Source organism: Gavia stellata, chromosome 3 (assembly GCF_030936135.1).
Source record: "Gavia stellata isolate bGavSte3 chromosome 3, bGavSte3.hap2, whole genome shotgun sequence".
Lineage (NCBI taxonomy): Eukaryota > Metazoa > Chordata > Aves > Gaviiformes > Gaviidae > Gavia > Gavia stellata.
In genome coordinates, this window is record NC_082596.1 from 12,555,259 (window position 1) to 12,574,732 (window position 19,474).

A 19,474-nucleotide genomic window follows, 5' to 3' on the forward strand; every position below is an offset into this window, starting at 1 on the left:
TAAAATTCCCAGGCTACTTCCCTCCCTTCAGACAAAAGAGACCAGCACCTCTTTTCTCCTTACTAAATTCCAAGTTCATGCTGAAGTTAATCTTTATTTTGCCAATTAACACCTACTTAATTTTGCAGTAAGACCAATTTAAAGTTAACAAAGACAGTGTAACTAGTAAGCAGGAGCACTGAAAGGAGGATAAAGCACATAGAAGGTGCAACAGTTTTGAGAAGCAACTCAAGCTCTCCTCTGTCATAACTCTGTATCAGTTTCCTGGAATTATGGTGATATGCACCCAAGGCTACTGTGCTCTGTTCAACAAATGAGTAAATCAGCATTCCGCAACACTGTCTATCTACATCCACAGGCCCAAGAAGAACAGAAACACAAGTTACCTTGACAGACAAGCAGCAAGAAAACACCAAGGCTGAGGTTCCTATACCTTTTATTTGGCAACAAAGGGAGCTTCACAGGTCATTTCCCCAGGCACTCATCCCTGCTGTTCCTCTGTGTTCCTCCTCTGCTGCCCCTCAGCTAAGATAATATGATTTTTCACAGGGTTATACTATAAATTGGATTAATGAAACAATCCAAGCTAAAAATAGCATTCCACCCTCCTAAACCAAACCAAAACAAAAAAACCCCAAACCATGGTATTCCAGTAATTGAATCTGAAGTGCAGATATACAAACAGTTGTATCAGCAAAATTGAGGGGGTGGCAAACTGTAGCAGGCTGGAGTTGGGGGGGGAAATAACTTCCTAAGCCAACTTGTTTGCCAAGAAAAAGGTAGAGGAACCACACCTCTTATTTTCTAAGCAAGTACAAGGCATATGTTATCTTCACACAGAAATCTGACCAATCTCTCCTAAAACAAGTAACAAACCCCCCTCTATTTTCCCAACTCTCTCTCTCTCTATATATATATATATATATCCCTCTCTCAGTGGATTTCAACATATGATGAAATTCCAGCTGAAAACAACATTCACTAATAACTTCAATGGGACAGGATTTTCCTATGACTAACAAGCTTCTTGCCTGTGGAGGCGTGGGCATGTCTACACCAGACAATAAAGCATGGTTCAGAGCCCGGAGCTGCTGCTGACCTTGCCTTCCTCAGAACAAGAGATGGGAGGGATGGGAATATTTAAAAAGAAGGGGACTGCTGCTGTCCTCCTTCTACCCATTTTCTCCTCTCAGAACTTGATATGGTAACATTAGAATTTGGGCAAAAATTTTCTTGAAATATTTTCCCTCACAAGGAAGAGTGAAATATTTGTTAAGGTGTTGCAATTGCTGCTCTTTGATCCCTCAGAACACTTTCTAAAACTGCTATTTCAAATGAAGTATTTTCTTTCAAGACATTTAATGGGCATTTACAATTTCCATAAAAGGTTCACAGGCTGTTTTATCTATGATTTCCACTGGAAATGAATACCAGCAAAATATTTTTTTATTATTTTTTATGATTCCAACAAGTTCATTTCCATCTTGTTAGAATTTTTTTTAAGAAGCACAATTTCTTCTGTATTACACAAGATCTCTACTTGCACATTATGAATCCTACAGAGATAATCCACCCCTTCTTTGTTTACAGATCAACACTGTTAATGGTTTATGTTGTCAATAACCAATTCTTCTCTTAGTTTAAATTGCATTGACAGGTGGAAAATAAATATTTCAGTGCAAGTCTGTCTCTAATAAAAGGCATGGTTGTTATTATCCAGCAGTAAACAATACCATTGGGTTTTTCACAAAAAAAACTTTGCAAATCTTTAATGAACCTGTTATATTTCTCATCTCAGTGCACCTTCATTAAACTAAATGCAGTAGTTAGTTAGAATTTCCTCCATTTGGGGGAAAAAGGAAATGGGTTGGAAAGACATTTCAGTCAAAAAAATAAAAATCAGTAAAGACAGGAAAATAAGCCCTTTTCACCCAAGGCCTTCAAAATTCTCAGAAACATTACTTCTCTGTCCAGAATTGGAGGCAGCCCAGAGCTCAGAGACCAAGCTAACAAGCCTTCACCAGAGCTTAATTAATCAGGTAGAATGTTTCAGTAAATGCAACTATCTTGGTTCTGGGCTCAAGCTACCATACTATCTTAGTCTGGTCCAGATATATCCGATTCGAAATCTAATTGCACAGACTAGCCACGCTGCATGTGGCACCACAAGAAATAGCAGTCACATGGTGCATCATGAATGGCCTGGCCAGAAAATAGGGCCATGACACAGGACAGAAGCATGGGAGAGTCGCCTCGCAAAGAGACTGAGAGCGCAGTTTCAGTACAGAGGCAGTCTCACTCTCGGTGCCTCGTAGCATACTCCCTTCATACTTCACAGGCGTCAGTACTCGTGCTTGTGCATGAACTGCTCAACAAACTGGTCCCACTAAAATCGAGAGAGCTGTTCTTTCTAACGCCCAATGAGCAGACTGCAGTGCGCATGAGCTCTAGCACAAGTTAAAGCAGTAGAACACGTATCGAACATGAAGGTAAGACCAAGACAATCCTTCACTTCAAGACAATCCAGCACCAACTTATTTCGGCTCAGTTCAGTAGTCATAGTTATATTCCCAAACAAAAAGAAAGCAGAATCCAAACTAAGCTTCCATAACTGACAGCAACATGCAGACACAAATGAACGCACTTCCAGCACTGAAATTTTAATGTTATTCACCTAAAATGAAACAGCTGGGGGAGGAAAAAGCCCAAAATATGTCTGGTTTTCAAATGTCAAATATTTTGATTAGATACTTCCAAACATAACTTTTTTTTTTTTTTTCCTCTGAACCCACACAGTCTTCCATTCTAAGCTTTTATCCTTCTGCTCCTACAGCCCTTGGCACTACTGACTTCAGAATCTGGAGAAGTTAATCAGTAGCCCCAGACAGAGCGAGGCTGGACTTCAGCTAACTAGCCGGGGGACTAGCCGTACTGCAGCTGCAGCAGCAACCAGCTCAGGGTGGAAGAACAATCCAGTTTTATAGTCAGCTTTTTAGACAAATCTGGCTGGCAGGCAACTCCACGTTTACACCACTGTGGACAGAGCAGTGATGTGTCTTACAACAGAGCTGACACTGGTCCACATACATAAAGGAATAAACAAAAGATAAATCAGATTCATAATATCCAGCTAACAATGGAAGGGTTTGGGTTTTTAAATCAGAAACACTGATCTGTTAGATTATCAGAAACAGGAAGGTTAGTAGAAATAGATATGAGTAACATCTCCGAAGTTAATTGTTTGTTGAAAATGTAGATACTTCCATATGCTTTGGGCATTTTCCAGTTTCTGTTGAAGAGAGCTAACAGACAGAACACAACCAAGGTTAAACTGAAGGAGTCTAGAAAACCAATGTCTCATGCAAGCAAAGGCCAAGCAATGCTCCCCACACAAAATATCCAATTCAGCATAAATCACATATCGATATGGTACTTGAAGTGCTAATCATGCAGTAATACTAAAGCTAGGACTTTCAGAGCCCATAACTCCTCAATATGACCAAAAAAAAAAAAGAAAAACCCCCAACAACAACGTAATCCTCTTACACAGACAAGGCAAAGGCAAAGACTGCACACAAACTGCAAGCATAATGAAAACCAGCAATTCATTCTGCCTCTAGCAGGCCTCCTTTGCATAAAACCTCTTCTGTGAATTGGCAGATCTCCCCTTTTTGGCATGAATCGCTGGTATGTGGCATTCATTCTGTAGCTTGCATACTGGTAAGTGACAGAGCTAAATCTTTCCATTGCTGGAATTTAATTTCCCACAAACTTCATACAAAAATTTCTCCTACTATGAGGACCTGCTACTTTGTTATCATGTGGAAAATGCACATCTCTGTGCAAAAAAGGGCAATGCCATTCTGTATTGCCTGGGTCTTTCCCACATGCACAAATATTTATGATTTTGAGATGAAACAGGAATTTGTTTGATGGCTTACAGTACACCACAGATGATGCTCTCTCAGCATGTTTTTTAGATAATGCTGTTAATTTGTCCATAGTAGGAAAGAAGTAGCTTTGTGGCGGCCTCATGGCATTCAAATGGGCAGTTTTGAAAAAACAGGAATATAAATTGAAACCGAGTGTGGAAAAGTTCTGTAACTAGAGAGGAAGAAGTAGAAGGCTCCCTCTGCTCAGTACTTAAACAGAACTGGTAAACTATCACATAGCTGTCAGACATTGTGTTATTAAAATAAATTAAATTCAGAACCATATGACTATGCTTGAGATTTGTGTGGCTGACACGTACTAGCTGAGAGAATTTTCTCCCCTTTATACTGATATGGTTTTGAATTTTGTTCAACTTAAAACCTGGTTTTCTATAAAAGTGACCGGGCCAAATCTGTGTACTAAAGTAAGTATGTTCAGTGGAGAAGTCTTGATTCCTTGAGATTACCTTGAGACATCAGGACAGACTACATACCTCCAACAAAGCATGGATAAAAGATTAATCTAAAAATACTGAAGAAATACAGAATTTGAATGGGTGATGGCATACCTAATTCACTCAAGAAACAGTTGTGAATTCGATCCACACCCACAAGTAATAAACTTTAAAAAAAAAAAAGTCTTGTGAAAATGTCACATTAATCTACCCATACAGTAAAAAGTCTACTCACCCACTGCTTACTAAGATGATTAGTAAGGAAATCACAAGTTAAACTTTATTCATCTGCTTAAAAAAAATAGGAAAGAGTTTGCAAGGTTGATTTAACTCTGAAGATATTATTGTCACTTGACATTTACATGCAATGTATAATTCCATTCCCACTTACAGTCTGGGGAAAGCCTGTTAAAATACTTCCTTAATGTGTGAACGCTTCTTTGAATTGTGTTCTTTTCATCTGACACCTTCTCCTTAAGCCAGCTGGCTCCTTTTGTTAAGTCTTTTTTAATAAGAAAAGTTCATTATATGTAATTTACAGAGCAGTTTGAGATTGTCACCTTATATAGAGTGCTACAGCACATACATATTTCACAGCATTCTATAGCATTTGTTGATAATGTCAAAAAGTAAGGAGGTTCACACACAAGTATCCTGAAAAACTCTAGAGTGAGACTAATCAAAAAGACCACATCTCTCTTCTCATTTTCAGCCACATGAACCAGTCCTCCTTCGATTTATATGCCAGACTACTCTTCCCATTTGCAAAATCTAACACCTTTGTGGAAACTACAGAAGGTGCTTACATTGGAAACATCATTAGGAAGGCATTTAAATAGCTTTCGTCATCTAGAGCACGATCAGCATACTGTCCTGCTTAATCCTTTTGCTATGGCTTCCTTATTTCTTACCTCTCCTTCTCCTTCATTACACGTTTCTTTACCACTTTCTTCTCTCCCCTTCTTTTCCTCCTCAACCAGTTCCCCCATTCCTGCTCTTTTTTTCCCTGAGCACTTGCTAGCCTGGTTTTTGATTCTTTCTCTATTAGCAAGTGATATCTTCCTGGTGATCACAATCTTTGGGGGTCACCTCCTACTTTCTCCCATCCTTTTCTATAACAGCAGCTCTAACAGACTTATGGCTGTTGATTTATTGACATAAAGGTCCACTAACACACAAAAAACCACAAACTGAAACAACAATAACAAAAATGACATAAGCTCACCAGTCATTAATAGTAACTGATATGTAGTGCACAGTTTGGGAACTAGTCTAATGCAAAAAATGCCTGAAAGGGTGGCTGGGGCAGCAATGTGAGCAATGGCAGGTTACCTGGCTATTACTGTATGCCCCACACACAAGGTTGTGCTGTGTGATGCTCATGATGAATGCCAGACCCTTGTTGAAACATGTAAAGAGGGGTACAGGGATTGTTCTAATTTTTATTTTTTTTTTTAAAAAAGGGACTGATTGTATGCTGAGAATTTTGCAGATGCATCCCTATCTTTATATGACACATAGTGTGTAATTTGGGCAAAGGCTCTTTCTAGACCAACAAGCATGAGACTAAATGCTGCTAATGGCATTTTCCTCCAACATGCTCTTTCAGTATTTCAAAGAAAGAGCAACACAAACTACTCAATGCCTGGAAAGTGTGACTTACATCAAGACTGACTAAGGCAGCTCAACTTGCAAAGTTTAAGTAAGAGATGCTAAAGGTGACTTGGCTCATATTCTACCACTACCATCCTGAAGATTTCTGAACATATTGGTCTTGTTGATTATCAGACAGAAACGTAAGATCCAGCACCTGAAAAACTGAAACAAACCTAATGAAGAAAGAAACTACGAGGTTCTCTGTCAAACAGAGTTGAACTGTTTATTCAGAGATGGGGTGGATTCCCTATCACTTCAGTTGACTGTTTGCTGGACTGTGGCTTTCACTGGTAAATTTTCTTTCTATAAGCAGTTTTAGTAGCACATTTTTTGAATCAGTGTAATATTTTCTCTCTTCACATAGTACTATTTCTTGACCCACTAATAAACATCAGACTATCCTCCTGTAGACATGTCTGAAGGAGTGCAAATCTTCACTTAGTGTCCTGTGTATATTTTAGTAGTTCAAACCATTTCATATCACCTATAATGGTTCTTGGAGATGTGATACTACCTATTTGTTAATTCACAAAAGGTAAAGATGACATCTTTGCTGGGGCGTTGTTTTCTGCTGCCTTTTATTTCCCCTGCACACACATTTTTCCTGGCTACCTATCTCCTACCTTTTCTAATCACCTACTGCCATTACAGACAACTCAAATTATTTCTAGACTCTTGCAACATGATTTCCACAAGCACAGAAGACACAAGTAACAACAGAAGTGAGTATCTACACAGGAGTTTGAGATATTCAGATGTTCATACATCCTCTCAAAACACTCCTGACACCTCTTTTTATAGAAGGGAAACTGATGCCTAGTGAACTTTAATGACTTGCCCAAGGCCACAAAGTGGCAATGCCAGTTTGAAAGCACAGTTGTTCCTAGCCTCAAGGCCTCAGCAAAATCGGATTTGGAGCATCTCAGTTGTTTTATCTCTTTCATGTAATGCAATTATGAGTTCCTTGTTCTTCTTGAGAGAAAATGGGGAAGAAAATGAGACAGGAAGCATAAAAAAATCTATGAAAATTATAATAAAAAATATTCTAAATCTACAGTTCGGACAACCAACCTCTCTGCCTGTCCTCCAAAGGATGGAATTTTTCATAGGTCTCAGTGTCAGCAATCTTAAGGAAAACACAAGTGTTACATGTGATTCTGACTGATAAAGCAAGCACTCCCATTTAAATTCTTGAATTTATTCAGTACATATTTTAATCTTCATTCTTCACTAGAGCATCAGCATGCAACATAAATGGAAACATGTCATAAAACCTGGATTTGAGTCAGAATGCAATTTTTTTCTTTTTTAAATTATTTTTAGCTGAAAGTATTAAAAACCTCTCATAATTAATTCTACATGCACTGACAAAGAAGTTATGTGAGTATCAAAAAAAAGAAAGGTAAAAAACCAGTCGCAAGTTCTTGAATTCTTGAAGAGAAGAACAAAAAAGAGAAACGAAAAAAAGGAAAAATCAAAAAAAAGAGATGAGTGTCCTGTGTTTATTGGTGGGGGATCAGGATGAAGGTTTCAGAATGATCATGTCCACATAAGAGCTTCTTTCATGTTTTGACCAAACACTGAGAACATATCAGCACAATGCTTACTTTTAACCCAGATAAATCTTTCCCTAACGGAAAGAATCAAGAAAAGAAATACAATTACTTTATATTCTTAATCTTTCTGAATGCTGCCAACCCCGGAATTTTTTCTACTTTTGTGGGCTCCTCCCCCCCCCCCCCCCCCCCCGTTATTTAGGCACACAATTAGATGACTGAAAACTAAATACTGATCTAGTCAAATTGATAAAAATTAAAGCCTTCAGAGTGGGTTCTTCAAAGCCCACACTACTTTCTATATATACTGTATGCCTCTACATTTAAACAGGAGTTAGCAGTATTTTCTTATTGCCACATTTCTGTGGCAGAAATACGACGATAAGAAAATGACAGATTAATATACTACAGAGAATATTTTCATACAGTAAATTATTCAGATAAAATACTCCTTTCTGGCTTTTGTTCAAAGAGGTTGATTTATCTTTGTGCTAAAGAGCCCACACAAGACCTCTGCAGTACTTCATAGTATTTTGAAGCTGGAACAGACCATAAGGATCATCTATTCTGATCTCATGCATAGCAGAGGCCAAAGAACCTCACCCAGCAATTTCAAGCCTATAACTTACAGCTGTAAGCTCACTCATTCTCTCAAGGTTAACATCACTAGTGTGCAGAGGGTCTGCAAAAAGGTCTATGCAGCGTTTAAATCCCACTTATGATCTATTTTGAAGACTGCTGAGAATTTATGAGGTCTAAGACACAGAGAAATTTATAGTGACTATGGGTACATGAGGTAACCCGCCAGGTGACTGCAAACCTCCCTAACTCATCATGACCTTTGGGGTAGAAAATTACCCACTTCCTTAGGAAAATACATAAGAAAAAAGTAAAAATATACACACATAGATATGTACGTATGCATTTGAAATCAGACATTATGTGAATACCACCTACTGAAACCTGAGATAAAAATTGTGCAGTTTTCATCTGAGCACTCACAAGAGTTCTTACAAAAACTGAGACTATCCGGAGTACGACCTTCTGTTCAGGTGCAAGCTGTCAGTACATTTCCATGAGAATGCACTAAAGACAGTTATTCAGCAAGCCAGCTTTAAATCAAGACTGGATTTCACTCTGAATGATACTCTCTAGTTCAACCACAACATACCAGCTTCATGCAAGAATAATTGTCTGAAACGCAATGCTCTGTATTGTGCAGGAAGTCAAAGCAGTAGATCATGCTGGTCCCAAACAGCCTTAAAAATCTATGATCTGATAATAAAAATCCTCTTTCTCCACTATTAATCTTAATCCTGCATTTATATTTGAGCATTACTAAATGCAAGAGTACGGTGATAGGGCACCAACACCTCTCACTCCATTCTAGGAGTGAGTTGGTGCAGTGCCAGGGCAGCAGTGCACAGCAGGGGCAGGAGCAGCGGCACCCGTGGCAGGAACGCCTTTGCTGCCCACCCACGGGGTTCTCCTTCCTTCGGGAACTGCGACGGTTGAGGAACAAAGGCGCTCGGAGGCGCGCAGCTTACCGAGCACCCGAAAGGAAAAAGAGAATGGAAGCCTGCTGCTTAATATAGCTACTTTCCCCTCGCTGCACCGTGTTCTTTTTACACCCGGAATTCCAGCTAGGAAGTAATAACAACCCCATGTATTTGTTTCTTCCCACTTTGTAAGATTACAGACTATGGTCAGGGTGGTTTTTGGATAAATATAAAAGAACACAAATCTTTCATTACAAGTCCTATTTTTTTCAGATTTTGAAACAAGGCACATTTCCACATTCTCATTTTTCAGACAGCTTCTTTGAAGAAGAGCCTTCAGAACCAACCACTGTATTCCAGCAAGGGGCTCATCAGTGCTGGCTATAAATGTTGTAATTAATTTTTACATGGTAATTACTGAAGCACAAAGGTAGGACAAAAAATGAATCCAACACTCTTCTCAAAATTTTGGCATTGACTGAAGAGCATAATGCAAAAAATGTGATTTTTTTGTCTTCAGAAAAGCATTTCACAAGAATCCAACCAGTCCTTTTTATTTAAAAATATAAAATTAGTTGAAGAAGAAATACTTAAAGCGTGACACCATTTACCTACCTACTTCAAGAAAACATACGTATCTTCTTCACTGTTAGTTTAAAGGTTACATACCTATAAAACAATCCAAGAAGCACAACACAATAAAGGACAAGCATAAGTTAAGATAAAAAAGAACATCTTTCCTAAAAGGATGAGACTTAAGCAAGGGATTTGAAGGAAAGCAACATTAGTATTTTTGACAAAGGGAATCTAACATTTTATCTCACATACCCCAAAATACAAATTTACTTTAAAATAACAGGAAAAGAACCTTCCCAAGAAGAAAGACGTAATTTTGGTGCCTACACTGAGTTTGTGCATGCCACCAATTAGTACCACAGACACTGGTGTAGCAACAAAGCTGACTAGTTAATAAACAGCTTCTGGCAGATAAATGCCTGAGGTTAGAAAGAAACTTCCTCTGTGAACAGCTTGGTAGCGTGATGGAATTCTTGCAGCTTCACAGGAAGCATGTGGCAGCGGCTAACACAGAAGGGTTACTGACCTTCACGGATCACTGGTCTCTCTTGGTTTTCTACAGTACCTTCTCTCATAGCTGGAAAACATTTTTGTATAGCAAGTGTCAGTGAAAAGCCATTTATCTCCAGGATGGACCTTGGCATTCTACACTTACATTATCCACCAAGAAAAAAGGAAAAAAAAAATCCTGCAACCCTTACTTGGAAAGACAAAGTAAATTCTGAGAGACTGAGGCACACTCTTGGGGATTTCCAAGCTAGGTGAGATTGTTCCCTCATGTCCATAAAGAAGTAATGGATTGCTCAATTATAATGCTATTCCTACACTGCATATAAAATTGTTTGCTTCCCATGAGCATCTTCACAGGTATTTGGGCTCGCAAGGGAAAAACAAGGTCTGATTCCTCATGCAGGGTCCCTACAACACAGGCCACAGCTTTGTCCGTTATGAGGCCACTATGAGGTGGAGAGCGACCTAACAAAACCACAATTCCTATGTGAAGGAAGGTAGTATGCAAAAGAAAACATCTTGATACAGCTTATCTTCCCTGGACAAGAACAGGATAGCAAGTCAAAGTTTAGTCCTGCTCATTTCCTCAGTCAGTGGACCTTCATGCTACCTCTTACTCAAGCAGGTTGCAAAGTGTCATTCTAGCCTATACACTACAGCCCATTCTCAGGACAAGTACCTTATGTTTTGATTATTTTTATGAAGCACAATGATCTCTAACACCATGGAAACTAACACAGCATGAGAATTTTAGAAGCACAGGTGTTGGCAGGTTCATTTCTGGATCCCAAAACAATCACATCATGGTCATTTCATGCACCAGAACTTTGCCAATGTTAAGATTCATGTTATGTTGTGCTACTGCAGGAATGTGGATTTGAATTTTCAATGGAAAAAAAAAGAACAAAGGAAAGAAATGAACCAAACCTTTTACATTCAAACACAGCTACAGAGTCCATCCTTATACGGATTTTGCACTTTTCCAAGTAGGAGAAGTTTTAGGTCAATGACAGGGAAACTTCCATGGAAAGGTCTCCTGCTCTCAATGATGAACAAACTTATGATCTTCAAGTCTGACTTGAAGACTGTTTGTTATAGGTTGCTGTAATGTGTTTAGAAAGCCACTGCATGTAAGTATAGTGGATATTCCATAGAAACTCATGAACCAACTGTCTTTTAGAAGGCTGCCACTAATTTCATAAAACTAGGCTGACTGCTGTATCTATATTCTCTACACTCCTTCCTACGTCAACAAGGGTCCGCAACGTTTAGAGGGATTCCTGTTTAACGCCATTTTAAGAGACCAGTGAGAGAAATCAAAGTGATGTGGGTAATCTCAGAGAGCTAAATCCACACTGAAAAAGAATCCTACATTACCAACTACTGTTTAGCTAGTATTTAACAGGCATCATGACACAGGTGGATCTCAAGCAATCTGGAGAATAGAAAGCAGTCAGTAAAGGCAGGACATTGCACATGTGAGATGCAGTGCAGCACACATGAAGAAAAGTGCAGAAACAGCTCTAGGGCAAGGGGAACAGACAAATGGAATAAGCAGCCGGAACTGAGGTAAGCCCTGCTGGCAGAGGGAGCAGGTTATGCAATAGGAAACGAGCAGACAAGCAGGAAAAGCCAGAGCTGTAAAGGGCTAACTTAATCTGGGGCACATGCCAAAGAATCGTATCACTAACACTCTGTAAGACCCATAGGCCTGCCCTGTACATAATAGTGAGCAGAAAATCCTCCAAAGTGTGGAGAAAGAGAGGAGGAATTCTCAAGCAGGCTCTGCTATTGCTATAAGAAGATCACTACTATGTAATACAGATGGCAAGCAGCCACAGGTAGCAACTGACCATGACATTTTAGGGCATGTTTTTTAAGAAAAAGAACAGCAGCTCATTTTTTTCTCCAAATAAGTTCTGAGTTCAGGTGCAATAACTGCTTCCCACCCAGCTATTTTACACTCCAGGGCCTCTACACCTTACAGTGGGAAAAAGAAAAGAAAGTCCCAGGCATCAAGGAAGCGTCTTGCTCTCTATTTGAAAACCTGTTCAGCTAATCAGACAAAATCCTGTCTGTTAATGCTTTAAAATGCTTTTCAGAAGTTCTACGCTAAGAAATTCCTATCATCTTGTCTGTAGTTAGCATACTCGCCAGCCCTCCCAATTATTTCCCATTTGTACTGGACATTCCTCCTAGTCCCCCACAGCTTTGGCTCCAGCCCAAACAAAAGCAACAGCCCCTCTAAAGAGCACGCTGCTGGGCTGGAAGCTTGCTTCATTCTGGTATCTACAGCTCTCTGTACTTCACAGTCCCGTATTCTTGAGAAAGTTCTGCTGCTTTCTCCTGAGGAGTCAGATAAAACTGCCATCCTCAGCAAGTTGACAGAATTCACGTCCGATAACTTTGAGCAGAGCTGGGAATGTATGTCTGTCTTGGATATGGCAGACCTATACTGGGACAGCATACTCACATCATTATCAGCACATCAGTCAACACACATAGCAGGTTACACTAATTCCAAAAACGGAGAATAAGACTTATCCTTCAAGTATTTCACATGGATGTCCAGCAGTGCTTTTTAACTCTATAGAACTACTTTAAGTAGTTTAAGTAAAGACAGTTCAGCAACTAAGAGAAGTTAAATTAGCAGCGCAAACAGCTGTTCCTCAGTGTGCAGAAGTGTCAATAGGGGGCTTAAAGTTCAATATAGGAGCATTACAATTGAGAGACATTGCCAAACATGTACTGACTTAGTGAATTCTTTTTCCAATCACACTACTAAAGCTCAAACAACAGACTGAGGCTAAATTTAGGAAGATGCAAATTATAATACAACTTAGAAGATTTTACTTGCATTATAACTAATTTTGAACAGCGTCACCTTCCAATTCACATATTTATTAGGACTCCAATCCAGCAAAGGATATAAGCATGTGCTTAAGCTTTAAAATATACAGACCACTCTGAAAGTTGGTGGACCACTCAAGAATTTCAATGTATCCTTTCTTTCAGCATTTTGCCAGGTTGGGCCACAGAACATCCGAGAGCGTTTTGAGCACAGAGAGGACATACTGAAACCAACTGTGCACAGCCTGTTTTTCTGCTTAGGTGGTTTTTTATATAGCAACATTTTAAAATCTTTTTATACCACAATGGCGTTCTTGAAAGAAGAGAAAAAGACGACCTTTAGACTATGTCAGTATCTAAAGATAATCAGCAGAAAGACCGAGATGGACATAAAGCTTATCTTTCTTTTTAACTGATTAAATAAAATAAGCTTTTAAATTGGCTGTTTCCCTTTGAAATTCAGTTTGGTGAAACTAGTTTTCACCTCTAGATACAGATCCTTAATCCCTTACAGGAGCTTTTTAAATATTGTCTCTTTGCCAGCACATGCTCACAACACACCACCACAAACATGCTCAACGCTAGAAGTCTGCAGATTCTCAATCGTCAGGAAGGGCATAATCTACAATTTAACTTCATGGACATCAACAAAAATTTTGTTATTTGAAATATAAAAGGTTTTCAGGATCAGATGTATTAAAATTATTCTTCACCCAAATTAACAGCAGTTAACAGAAACTCTGCCTTACTTTGCTAGAGATCATACATGTTCATAAATGGGCAATACCTGACCTGAATATTTAACACTAGTAATTTCTATTCATAAATCTATACAGGACTAGAACAAAAGGGACGTAAATATATTAGTGGACTAAGCAATAGAATCACCGATGAAATTGAGACTTGGTTAAGTGCAATTTTGGCAATGAACCTTACAGTAGTCTAAGTATCTCATCCTTACGGCACACTGTGAACAGTGGATTCCTTAGAGGAAAGAGACTTGGGAATCACTGTGGTTAGAGCTAACTTAAGATCTATCTCCAGAGTGCAGCAGCAGTGAACAAGATGCTAGAAGGCACAAAAGAAAGGGGAGGTAGTACAAAGTGGGAACAGATTCTGAGTGTTTATATCATTAGAGGCCTCACAGACATTTCAGACTGTTTTAATTCTGCTGTGAAATATTTTCCTTTTGACTTCTTCATGTGAGGTCTGTTATTATTTACAATTCCATAGTAAAAAATCCATACTTCCATATTATCTCTCGCTAGGATTCCCAAAACATCTCACAGCATTAAATAAAGCTTAAATGGACAGGAATAATTTTAAATTTACTATTGTGGACTGCAAACAGATGTCAAGAGAACTATATGCATAAGTAGAGATGAATGTGAATCTGCCTAGAAATATTGGTTATTAAATCTTTCCATTATTTATATGAAATGGGAAAGCAGTGTTTTTATTAGTATTACTATTTTGCAGAAAGTAGTAAAACGACTCATTCAAGGTCATGGAGAATTAGATTAATTGGTACATTCTGTCCTACATTTCAAAATGTGGAATGATGTGAAGAGAGGCTATAAATCTTTAGATCTTCAGAGTCATCTGAATTGCAATTTATATCCGTGAAACTGATTCCCTCACTTTTCTAGATTTCTCTGACCACTACTTATTGCAGAGCTACAATGTTTAGTTATTTAATTGAACCCTTCCTCCCCCATCAATTTCTGTAACAGTTGCTCCTCAGAATACCTGTGTCCAGTGAGATTACTTTATCTTTGCAGAAGAGAAAGTCAAAAGCTATAGGGGGAAAATACCAACTGAATAGGAAGTTCTGAGCACAATTAATACGTAGGAGAAAAAAAAGAAAAGCAAAGAACCCCAAACCTGAGAACTGTATCCAAACTAAAAGGCTCTGTTGTTACTGACAGAAAGTAATGGCATCACGTAAGTTAACTATGGAGAGAAAAAGGGTTCATTTTTAAGAATAAAATACATAAGGCTCTTAAGATAGTATAAATTTAACTACAGCAGCACGGTAATGAACAGTAGGCACAGTAATCAATAGTAGCATCAGTACGTGCACTGGCTTGCAGCCATGCCACCTTTACCCAGAAACAGATCAATTCCATTTAAGCAGGACTGAAGTGAGTCAGTAGGTAGCCAGCAGCTTCCTAAAAGGAACTGTGGTGCTGAGAGAAAGCATAGTCTTAATTCAACAGGAGGCATTCTCCATATGAAATTACTGTTTAAATGAAAACCCAGTGTTTGATTTAGTTCTACAATTTTCAAACATTATGTAAAAATGAAGGTGTGAAAGATCTATTGTAATATTTATTCACGAGTAAGCAATTTAATCTGATGTCCCTGCTGTCCAACCCAAAACCTCTTTCTGCCTTCTCTAGTAAAGTTTTCTTAGTTGTTTCAGTTGGAGGAAATTTTATTTTTCTCTTTTGGATTATGATACAGTTACAATGTTTCTATATAGCAGCCATTATTCACCCAAAAGAGTTTCATTTCAGTGGTGGTGACATAAGTAATCCCTGTAACCATTATTTACCTCCCGGAGAGTTGAGAGGCTTAGCCAGTGTTTGCAAAGCATCTGAGATGTCTGAAGAAAGGTTACTATAGGTTACGAGGTAACTATAAATCATGGAATACCCTGAGCCAATTCCTGCCCACAAGTCTGGCACCTCTTCCTATCGGCAGCCCTCTTGTTTCACAGTCAAACAAGTAGTTTTATTCCCTCTTTATTCTATGTAACACTACCACCATCTGTTTACAAAGCCTAAATTCAAAATCATTCTGAGAGGATTTTATAGCTTCTATAAGCAGTGTAAGAATTCCTTGTTCTCTGGATGGTTTAACTGGAGAGGACTTTAGGCTACTCAAGGGTCATGGCCAGATCAACAGACAGGTAAAGAGGCCAGTTTCTTTTCAATGCTTTTTGTAACTGAAATGGAAGTAAGTACTGTGTACTTCTTATCGTCTTCTGCCCCCTAGTGAGCGCTGATTTTCACTCCACCTAAACAATCGCATGGCTGCTTTATAACTTACATGCATACAAAAGTGCTGAAAGGCCAAACTCTTTTCTTTTTACATCCTTTAGAAGCCTTCTTCGTATCATTCTCCACTAAACACATCAGAAAACAAAGAGCATTTTCTAGCCCTATAGTGCTAATATGCAGGAAGTCATTTTTAATGAACGGGGAAACACTCACAAAATTGGCATACCATAAAATCCCTTTAAACATGTCAAAGAAAACTTAAATTTGTCAATTTATATTTCTCTACTTTACTAGAGCTCCGCAGTTCGAAAAATTACACACAGGTTCTTTCACAAATCACTGTTTAATTGTTAAAAAAAAAAAAAAAAACCAAAAACACAAACAAAAAAAGCTGGTGTTTGCTGCCTCAAAAGCATCTCAAATACAGCACCACCAGAGCAAACCCACTACCATACCTAAGAAAGTAGGGAAAGGTGATCCAGTTAGATCTTTTGATCTAACTTAGCATCAGGTACGTTTACAGGAAGTCCCTCCATGATACCACATTAAACAGTAGCCAGGCCAGCAAACGTTACTGTGTACTATTTAATAAATATGCGTACCAGTAAATGTTTTCAGGATTGGGCTTGTGGAGAATAGCAATTAATAGAAGAAGCAGACATCACTTACTGCACTAACTTTGCCTGCCTTTTCAGTTATTTATCTTCAGATGTAAATGTAACTTCTCTCATGTACTTGCTATGAAAATCTTTGGTACTACTCCCAAAAAACAGAGTTGTCCAATATGAAAGTCCAAAGGAACAAAAGACCTTCACAGAAATAGTGCTTGTAAAATAAAGTAACAGTCACAATAGGATTCTTTGCTACTACAAAGCCTGGCAATGAAACCTGTCAAAAGTTGGACAAAGTTACATTTTTGTAAAGGAAATTAAAACAAATTGCAAATGGGACAGGAACAAGAACGCAGAAACATTACTATCTAAGGCTAGCTCAAAATTAAATTAATATTTTGCCTCAGAACGTGAAGGCAAAGTAAAATAAATAAGTAACCATTCTAGAAACAGAAATCGCCACCTATGAGTTGGAGGTAAGAGCTGAACAGTCAAGTATGGCAGATCAGATGATACTAATTCTAAAACACCGAAAGTATTTGTTTACCAAAATTATGCCATGCCACAGAAACCCTGTATCTTTCCTGATGGCATTGTATAGGAACGTAAGAACTTGAAGTGGAATAGTCAGGGGAGTGAAAACCAAACCTTGTAAGAGTGAGGAGCTTCACTCATTTGTTTGCTCCATGTACACATGTACATGTATCTGCAAGGAAAAGCGTAGGAGCGAAGATAACAACTATTGTAAGTAAAGAGCTAACACTGTAACACCAGACCAAAGAGGTATAAACTACAAAGACTTTAAACTACAAATACAAGCCTGGAATAGCTTTTCTGTAGAGCAATGGGATGGACTATGTTAAAAGATCGTGCTTAATAATTCTGTAACTATGATTCTACAGGAAAGTTGCCCCTGCTAAAATAAAATGAGTGTTCTGGTCTAGGAGCTGTTTTCCAGTCATACGATATAATTTAACTGTAACAATGACCATAGGTATTTCATCAAGAGTAATCTCCTCCTCTCAGGACAGAATGATAAATATGGCCCTTTTGGTTACTGAATGAAATGGACAAAATAATTTCAAGATTGTAATTAAAGATTAATGTGTCAGAAGTAGGTGAGGAACATAATGATATTTCCTAGGAGTATCACGCACAGATCTCCAGCTGCAGACCTGCACAATGAAGCTTAAGTTGCCTTTCACCTCTCCAAATGGGAATGCAACAGAGGCTTCTACTGAAAGGTGAAATTAATCAAAGCTTTTAACTTTTGTACCAATGATTAATTTCTGTGGATCGTTCTGTGGTCTTGGGACTGAAAAAATTCAGTACAATCAGTGTACTTCCATATATTGCTTATGGCAAAGTAGGACAGATGGTGACTGCAAAAGCAGAGAGGAAACAGAACTGGTTATACCAGTTTTACCTCAAAGGGAATCCCCAGCTGACTGTTCAGACAAGCTTTCCATTTCCTCTACCCCACTAGAAATGGCATGTCAGTTGTCTCTGACAGCAGTGTGGATAAAAAGGTCAAAGGAGAAAGAACTATCATACTAGACAAAGAGAAAAGCATTTGTCTTGACTGTACGTAAACCTCGGCTTAGTTGAGTGCAAGACTTATAATGAACAGCAAAACCTTTGTTTCAGAGGATTCTAGCTCTCCACTCATAATTAAAACTATTAGGGTTTTGGAGCTTTAAAGTTTTTTATTTTTTCCTACTGAAAACATTATCATAAAACTAGGAAGACAGAAAAACAGGATGCCTAATACTTGTCTTAGAAAACTAGCTTTGCAGTGCAGCCGTTATTGTGAAATAGCAATGACGAGACTGTTAGAAGTGATTACAGATTTAAGGTACCCCACTTTGCAAGTGTCCAAATTCAATCACCCTAAAAGGGCCTGATTTTCAGCAGAGAAAGAGACAGCATTTAAAAAAAATTGCATCCCCTAACAGGTGTCTCAAGCTTTGTACTCAAAATCATTAGCATTATTTTAATATATTTTGCCCTAAACATCAAATAAAACACACACAAAGATGCAGTATTAGAACGAAAAGTCATTTTATTCACCCACTTAAGAGGCCTTCTCCATCTCATTCAGCAACGTTAAAGTTTTTACAAAGCTGTAGGGTAACAACCACTGGAACGCAATTAGTCTTGGATGTTACAAAAGCTGGGACAATGTTTGCCTGGTATTTACATTTTCTGAATTTATCATTTAAGACAGTGAAGTGATTGGAATGAAAACACCCTGGTCTAGAGAGAAGAGCTACAGTTCCTATAATGAAGATCGATATTGACAGTAACTAAGTCAAAATACGTAGGCCTAGGACTCATCTGGCAGATTCAGGATGCAATACAAGAGAGAATATACTTACTGAAACTTTCCACAAGGTCAAGGGCAACGTGAGTAGCAATATCCATTCCAGTATTTATGTAAGACTGGCAGTTTTTCAGAGATGAAAGAGAGGAATCCACACAGTTGAATGAGATTCTTGCACCACCTGGCATCTTGAAATCCTTACTCTAGAAATAACAGATACAACATTTTGAATGCAGTTTACACCCAAAGAGTTTGGGAGAGAAAACAGAAGTACAGATAGCTAACCATAAAACAGTGTCAACAGAACCACTGAAACATCAGGGAGCAGGGACAAAACCTTAGCTCCCAAGATGCCAGTAACTTCAGTGGAACTGCAATTCACCAGAGGTTTTCAATTCACCTTCTATTCAATATTAAGTAAAGCTACAGTACAAAAAGCAACTTGCAGTTTTCATCTGCTCATTCCTATTGCTAAACCACAACGAGGTTCAAACTCAATGA

The 19,474-nt window shown here is 38.4% G+C and overlaps 1 protein-coding gene across 4 annotated transcripts in view; it reads right to left on the reverse strand.

The window, feature by feature from the left end:
* NSMCE2 (NSE2 (MMS21) homolog, SMC5-SMC6 complex SUMO ligase) overlaps positions 1-19,474 on the reverse strand; it is a 131,213-nt gene that overhangs the window by 108,852 nt on the left and 2,887 nt on the right. For all 4 annotated transcript variants that reach the window (XM_059815558.1, XM_059815557.1, XM_059815555.1 and 1 more), the window contains one exon: positions 19,029-19,176. In XM_059815558.1, coding sequence (XP_059671541.1) covers positions 19,029-19,161 — 133 coding nt within the window. In that variant the 5' untranslated portion in view covers positions 19,162-19,176. The remainder of the gene's footprint in view (positions 1-19,028; positions 19,177-19,474) is intronic.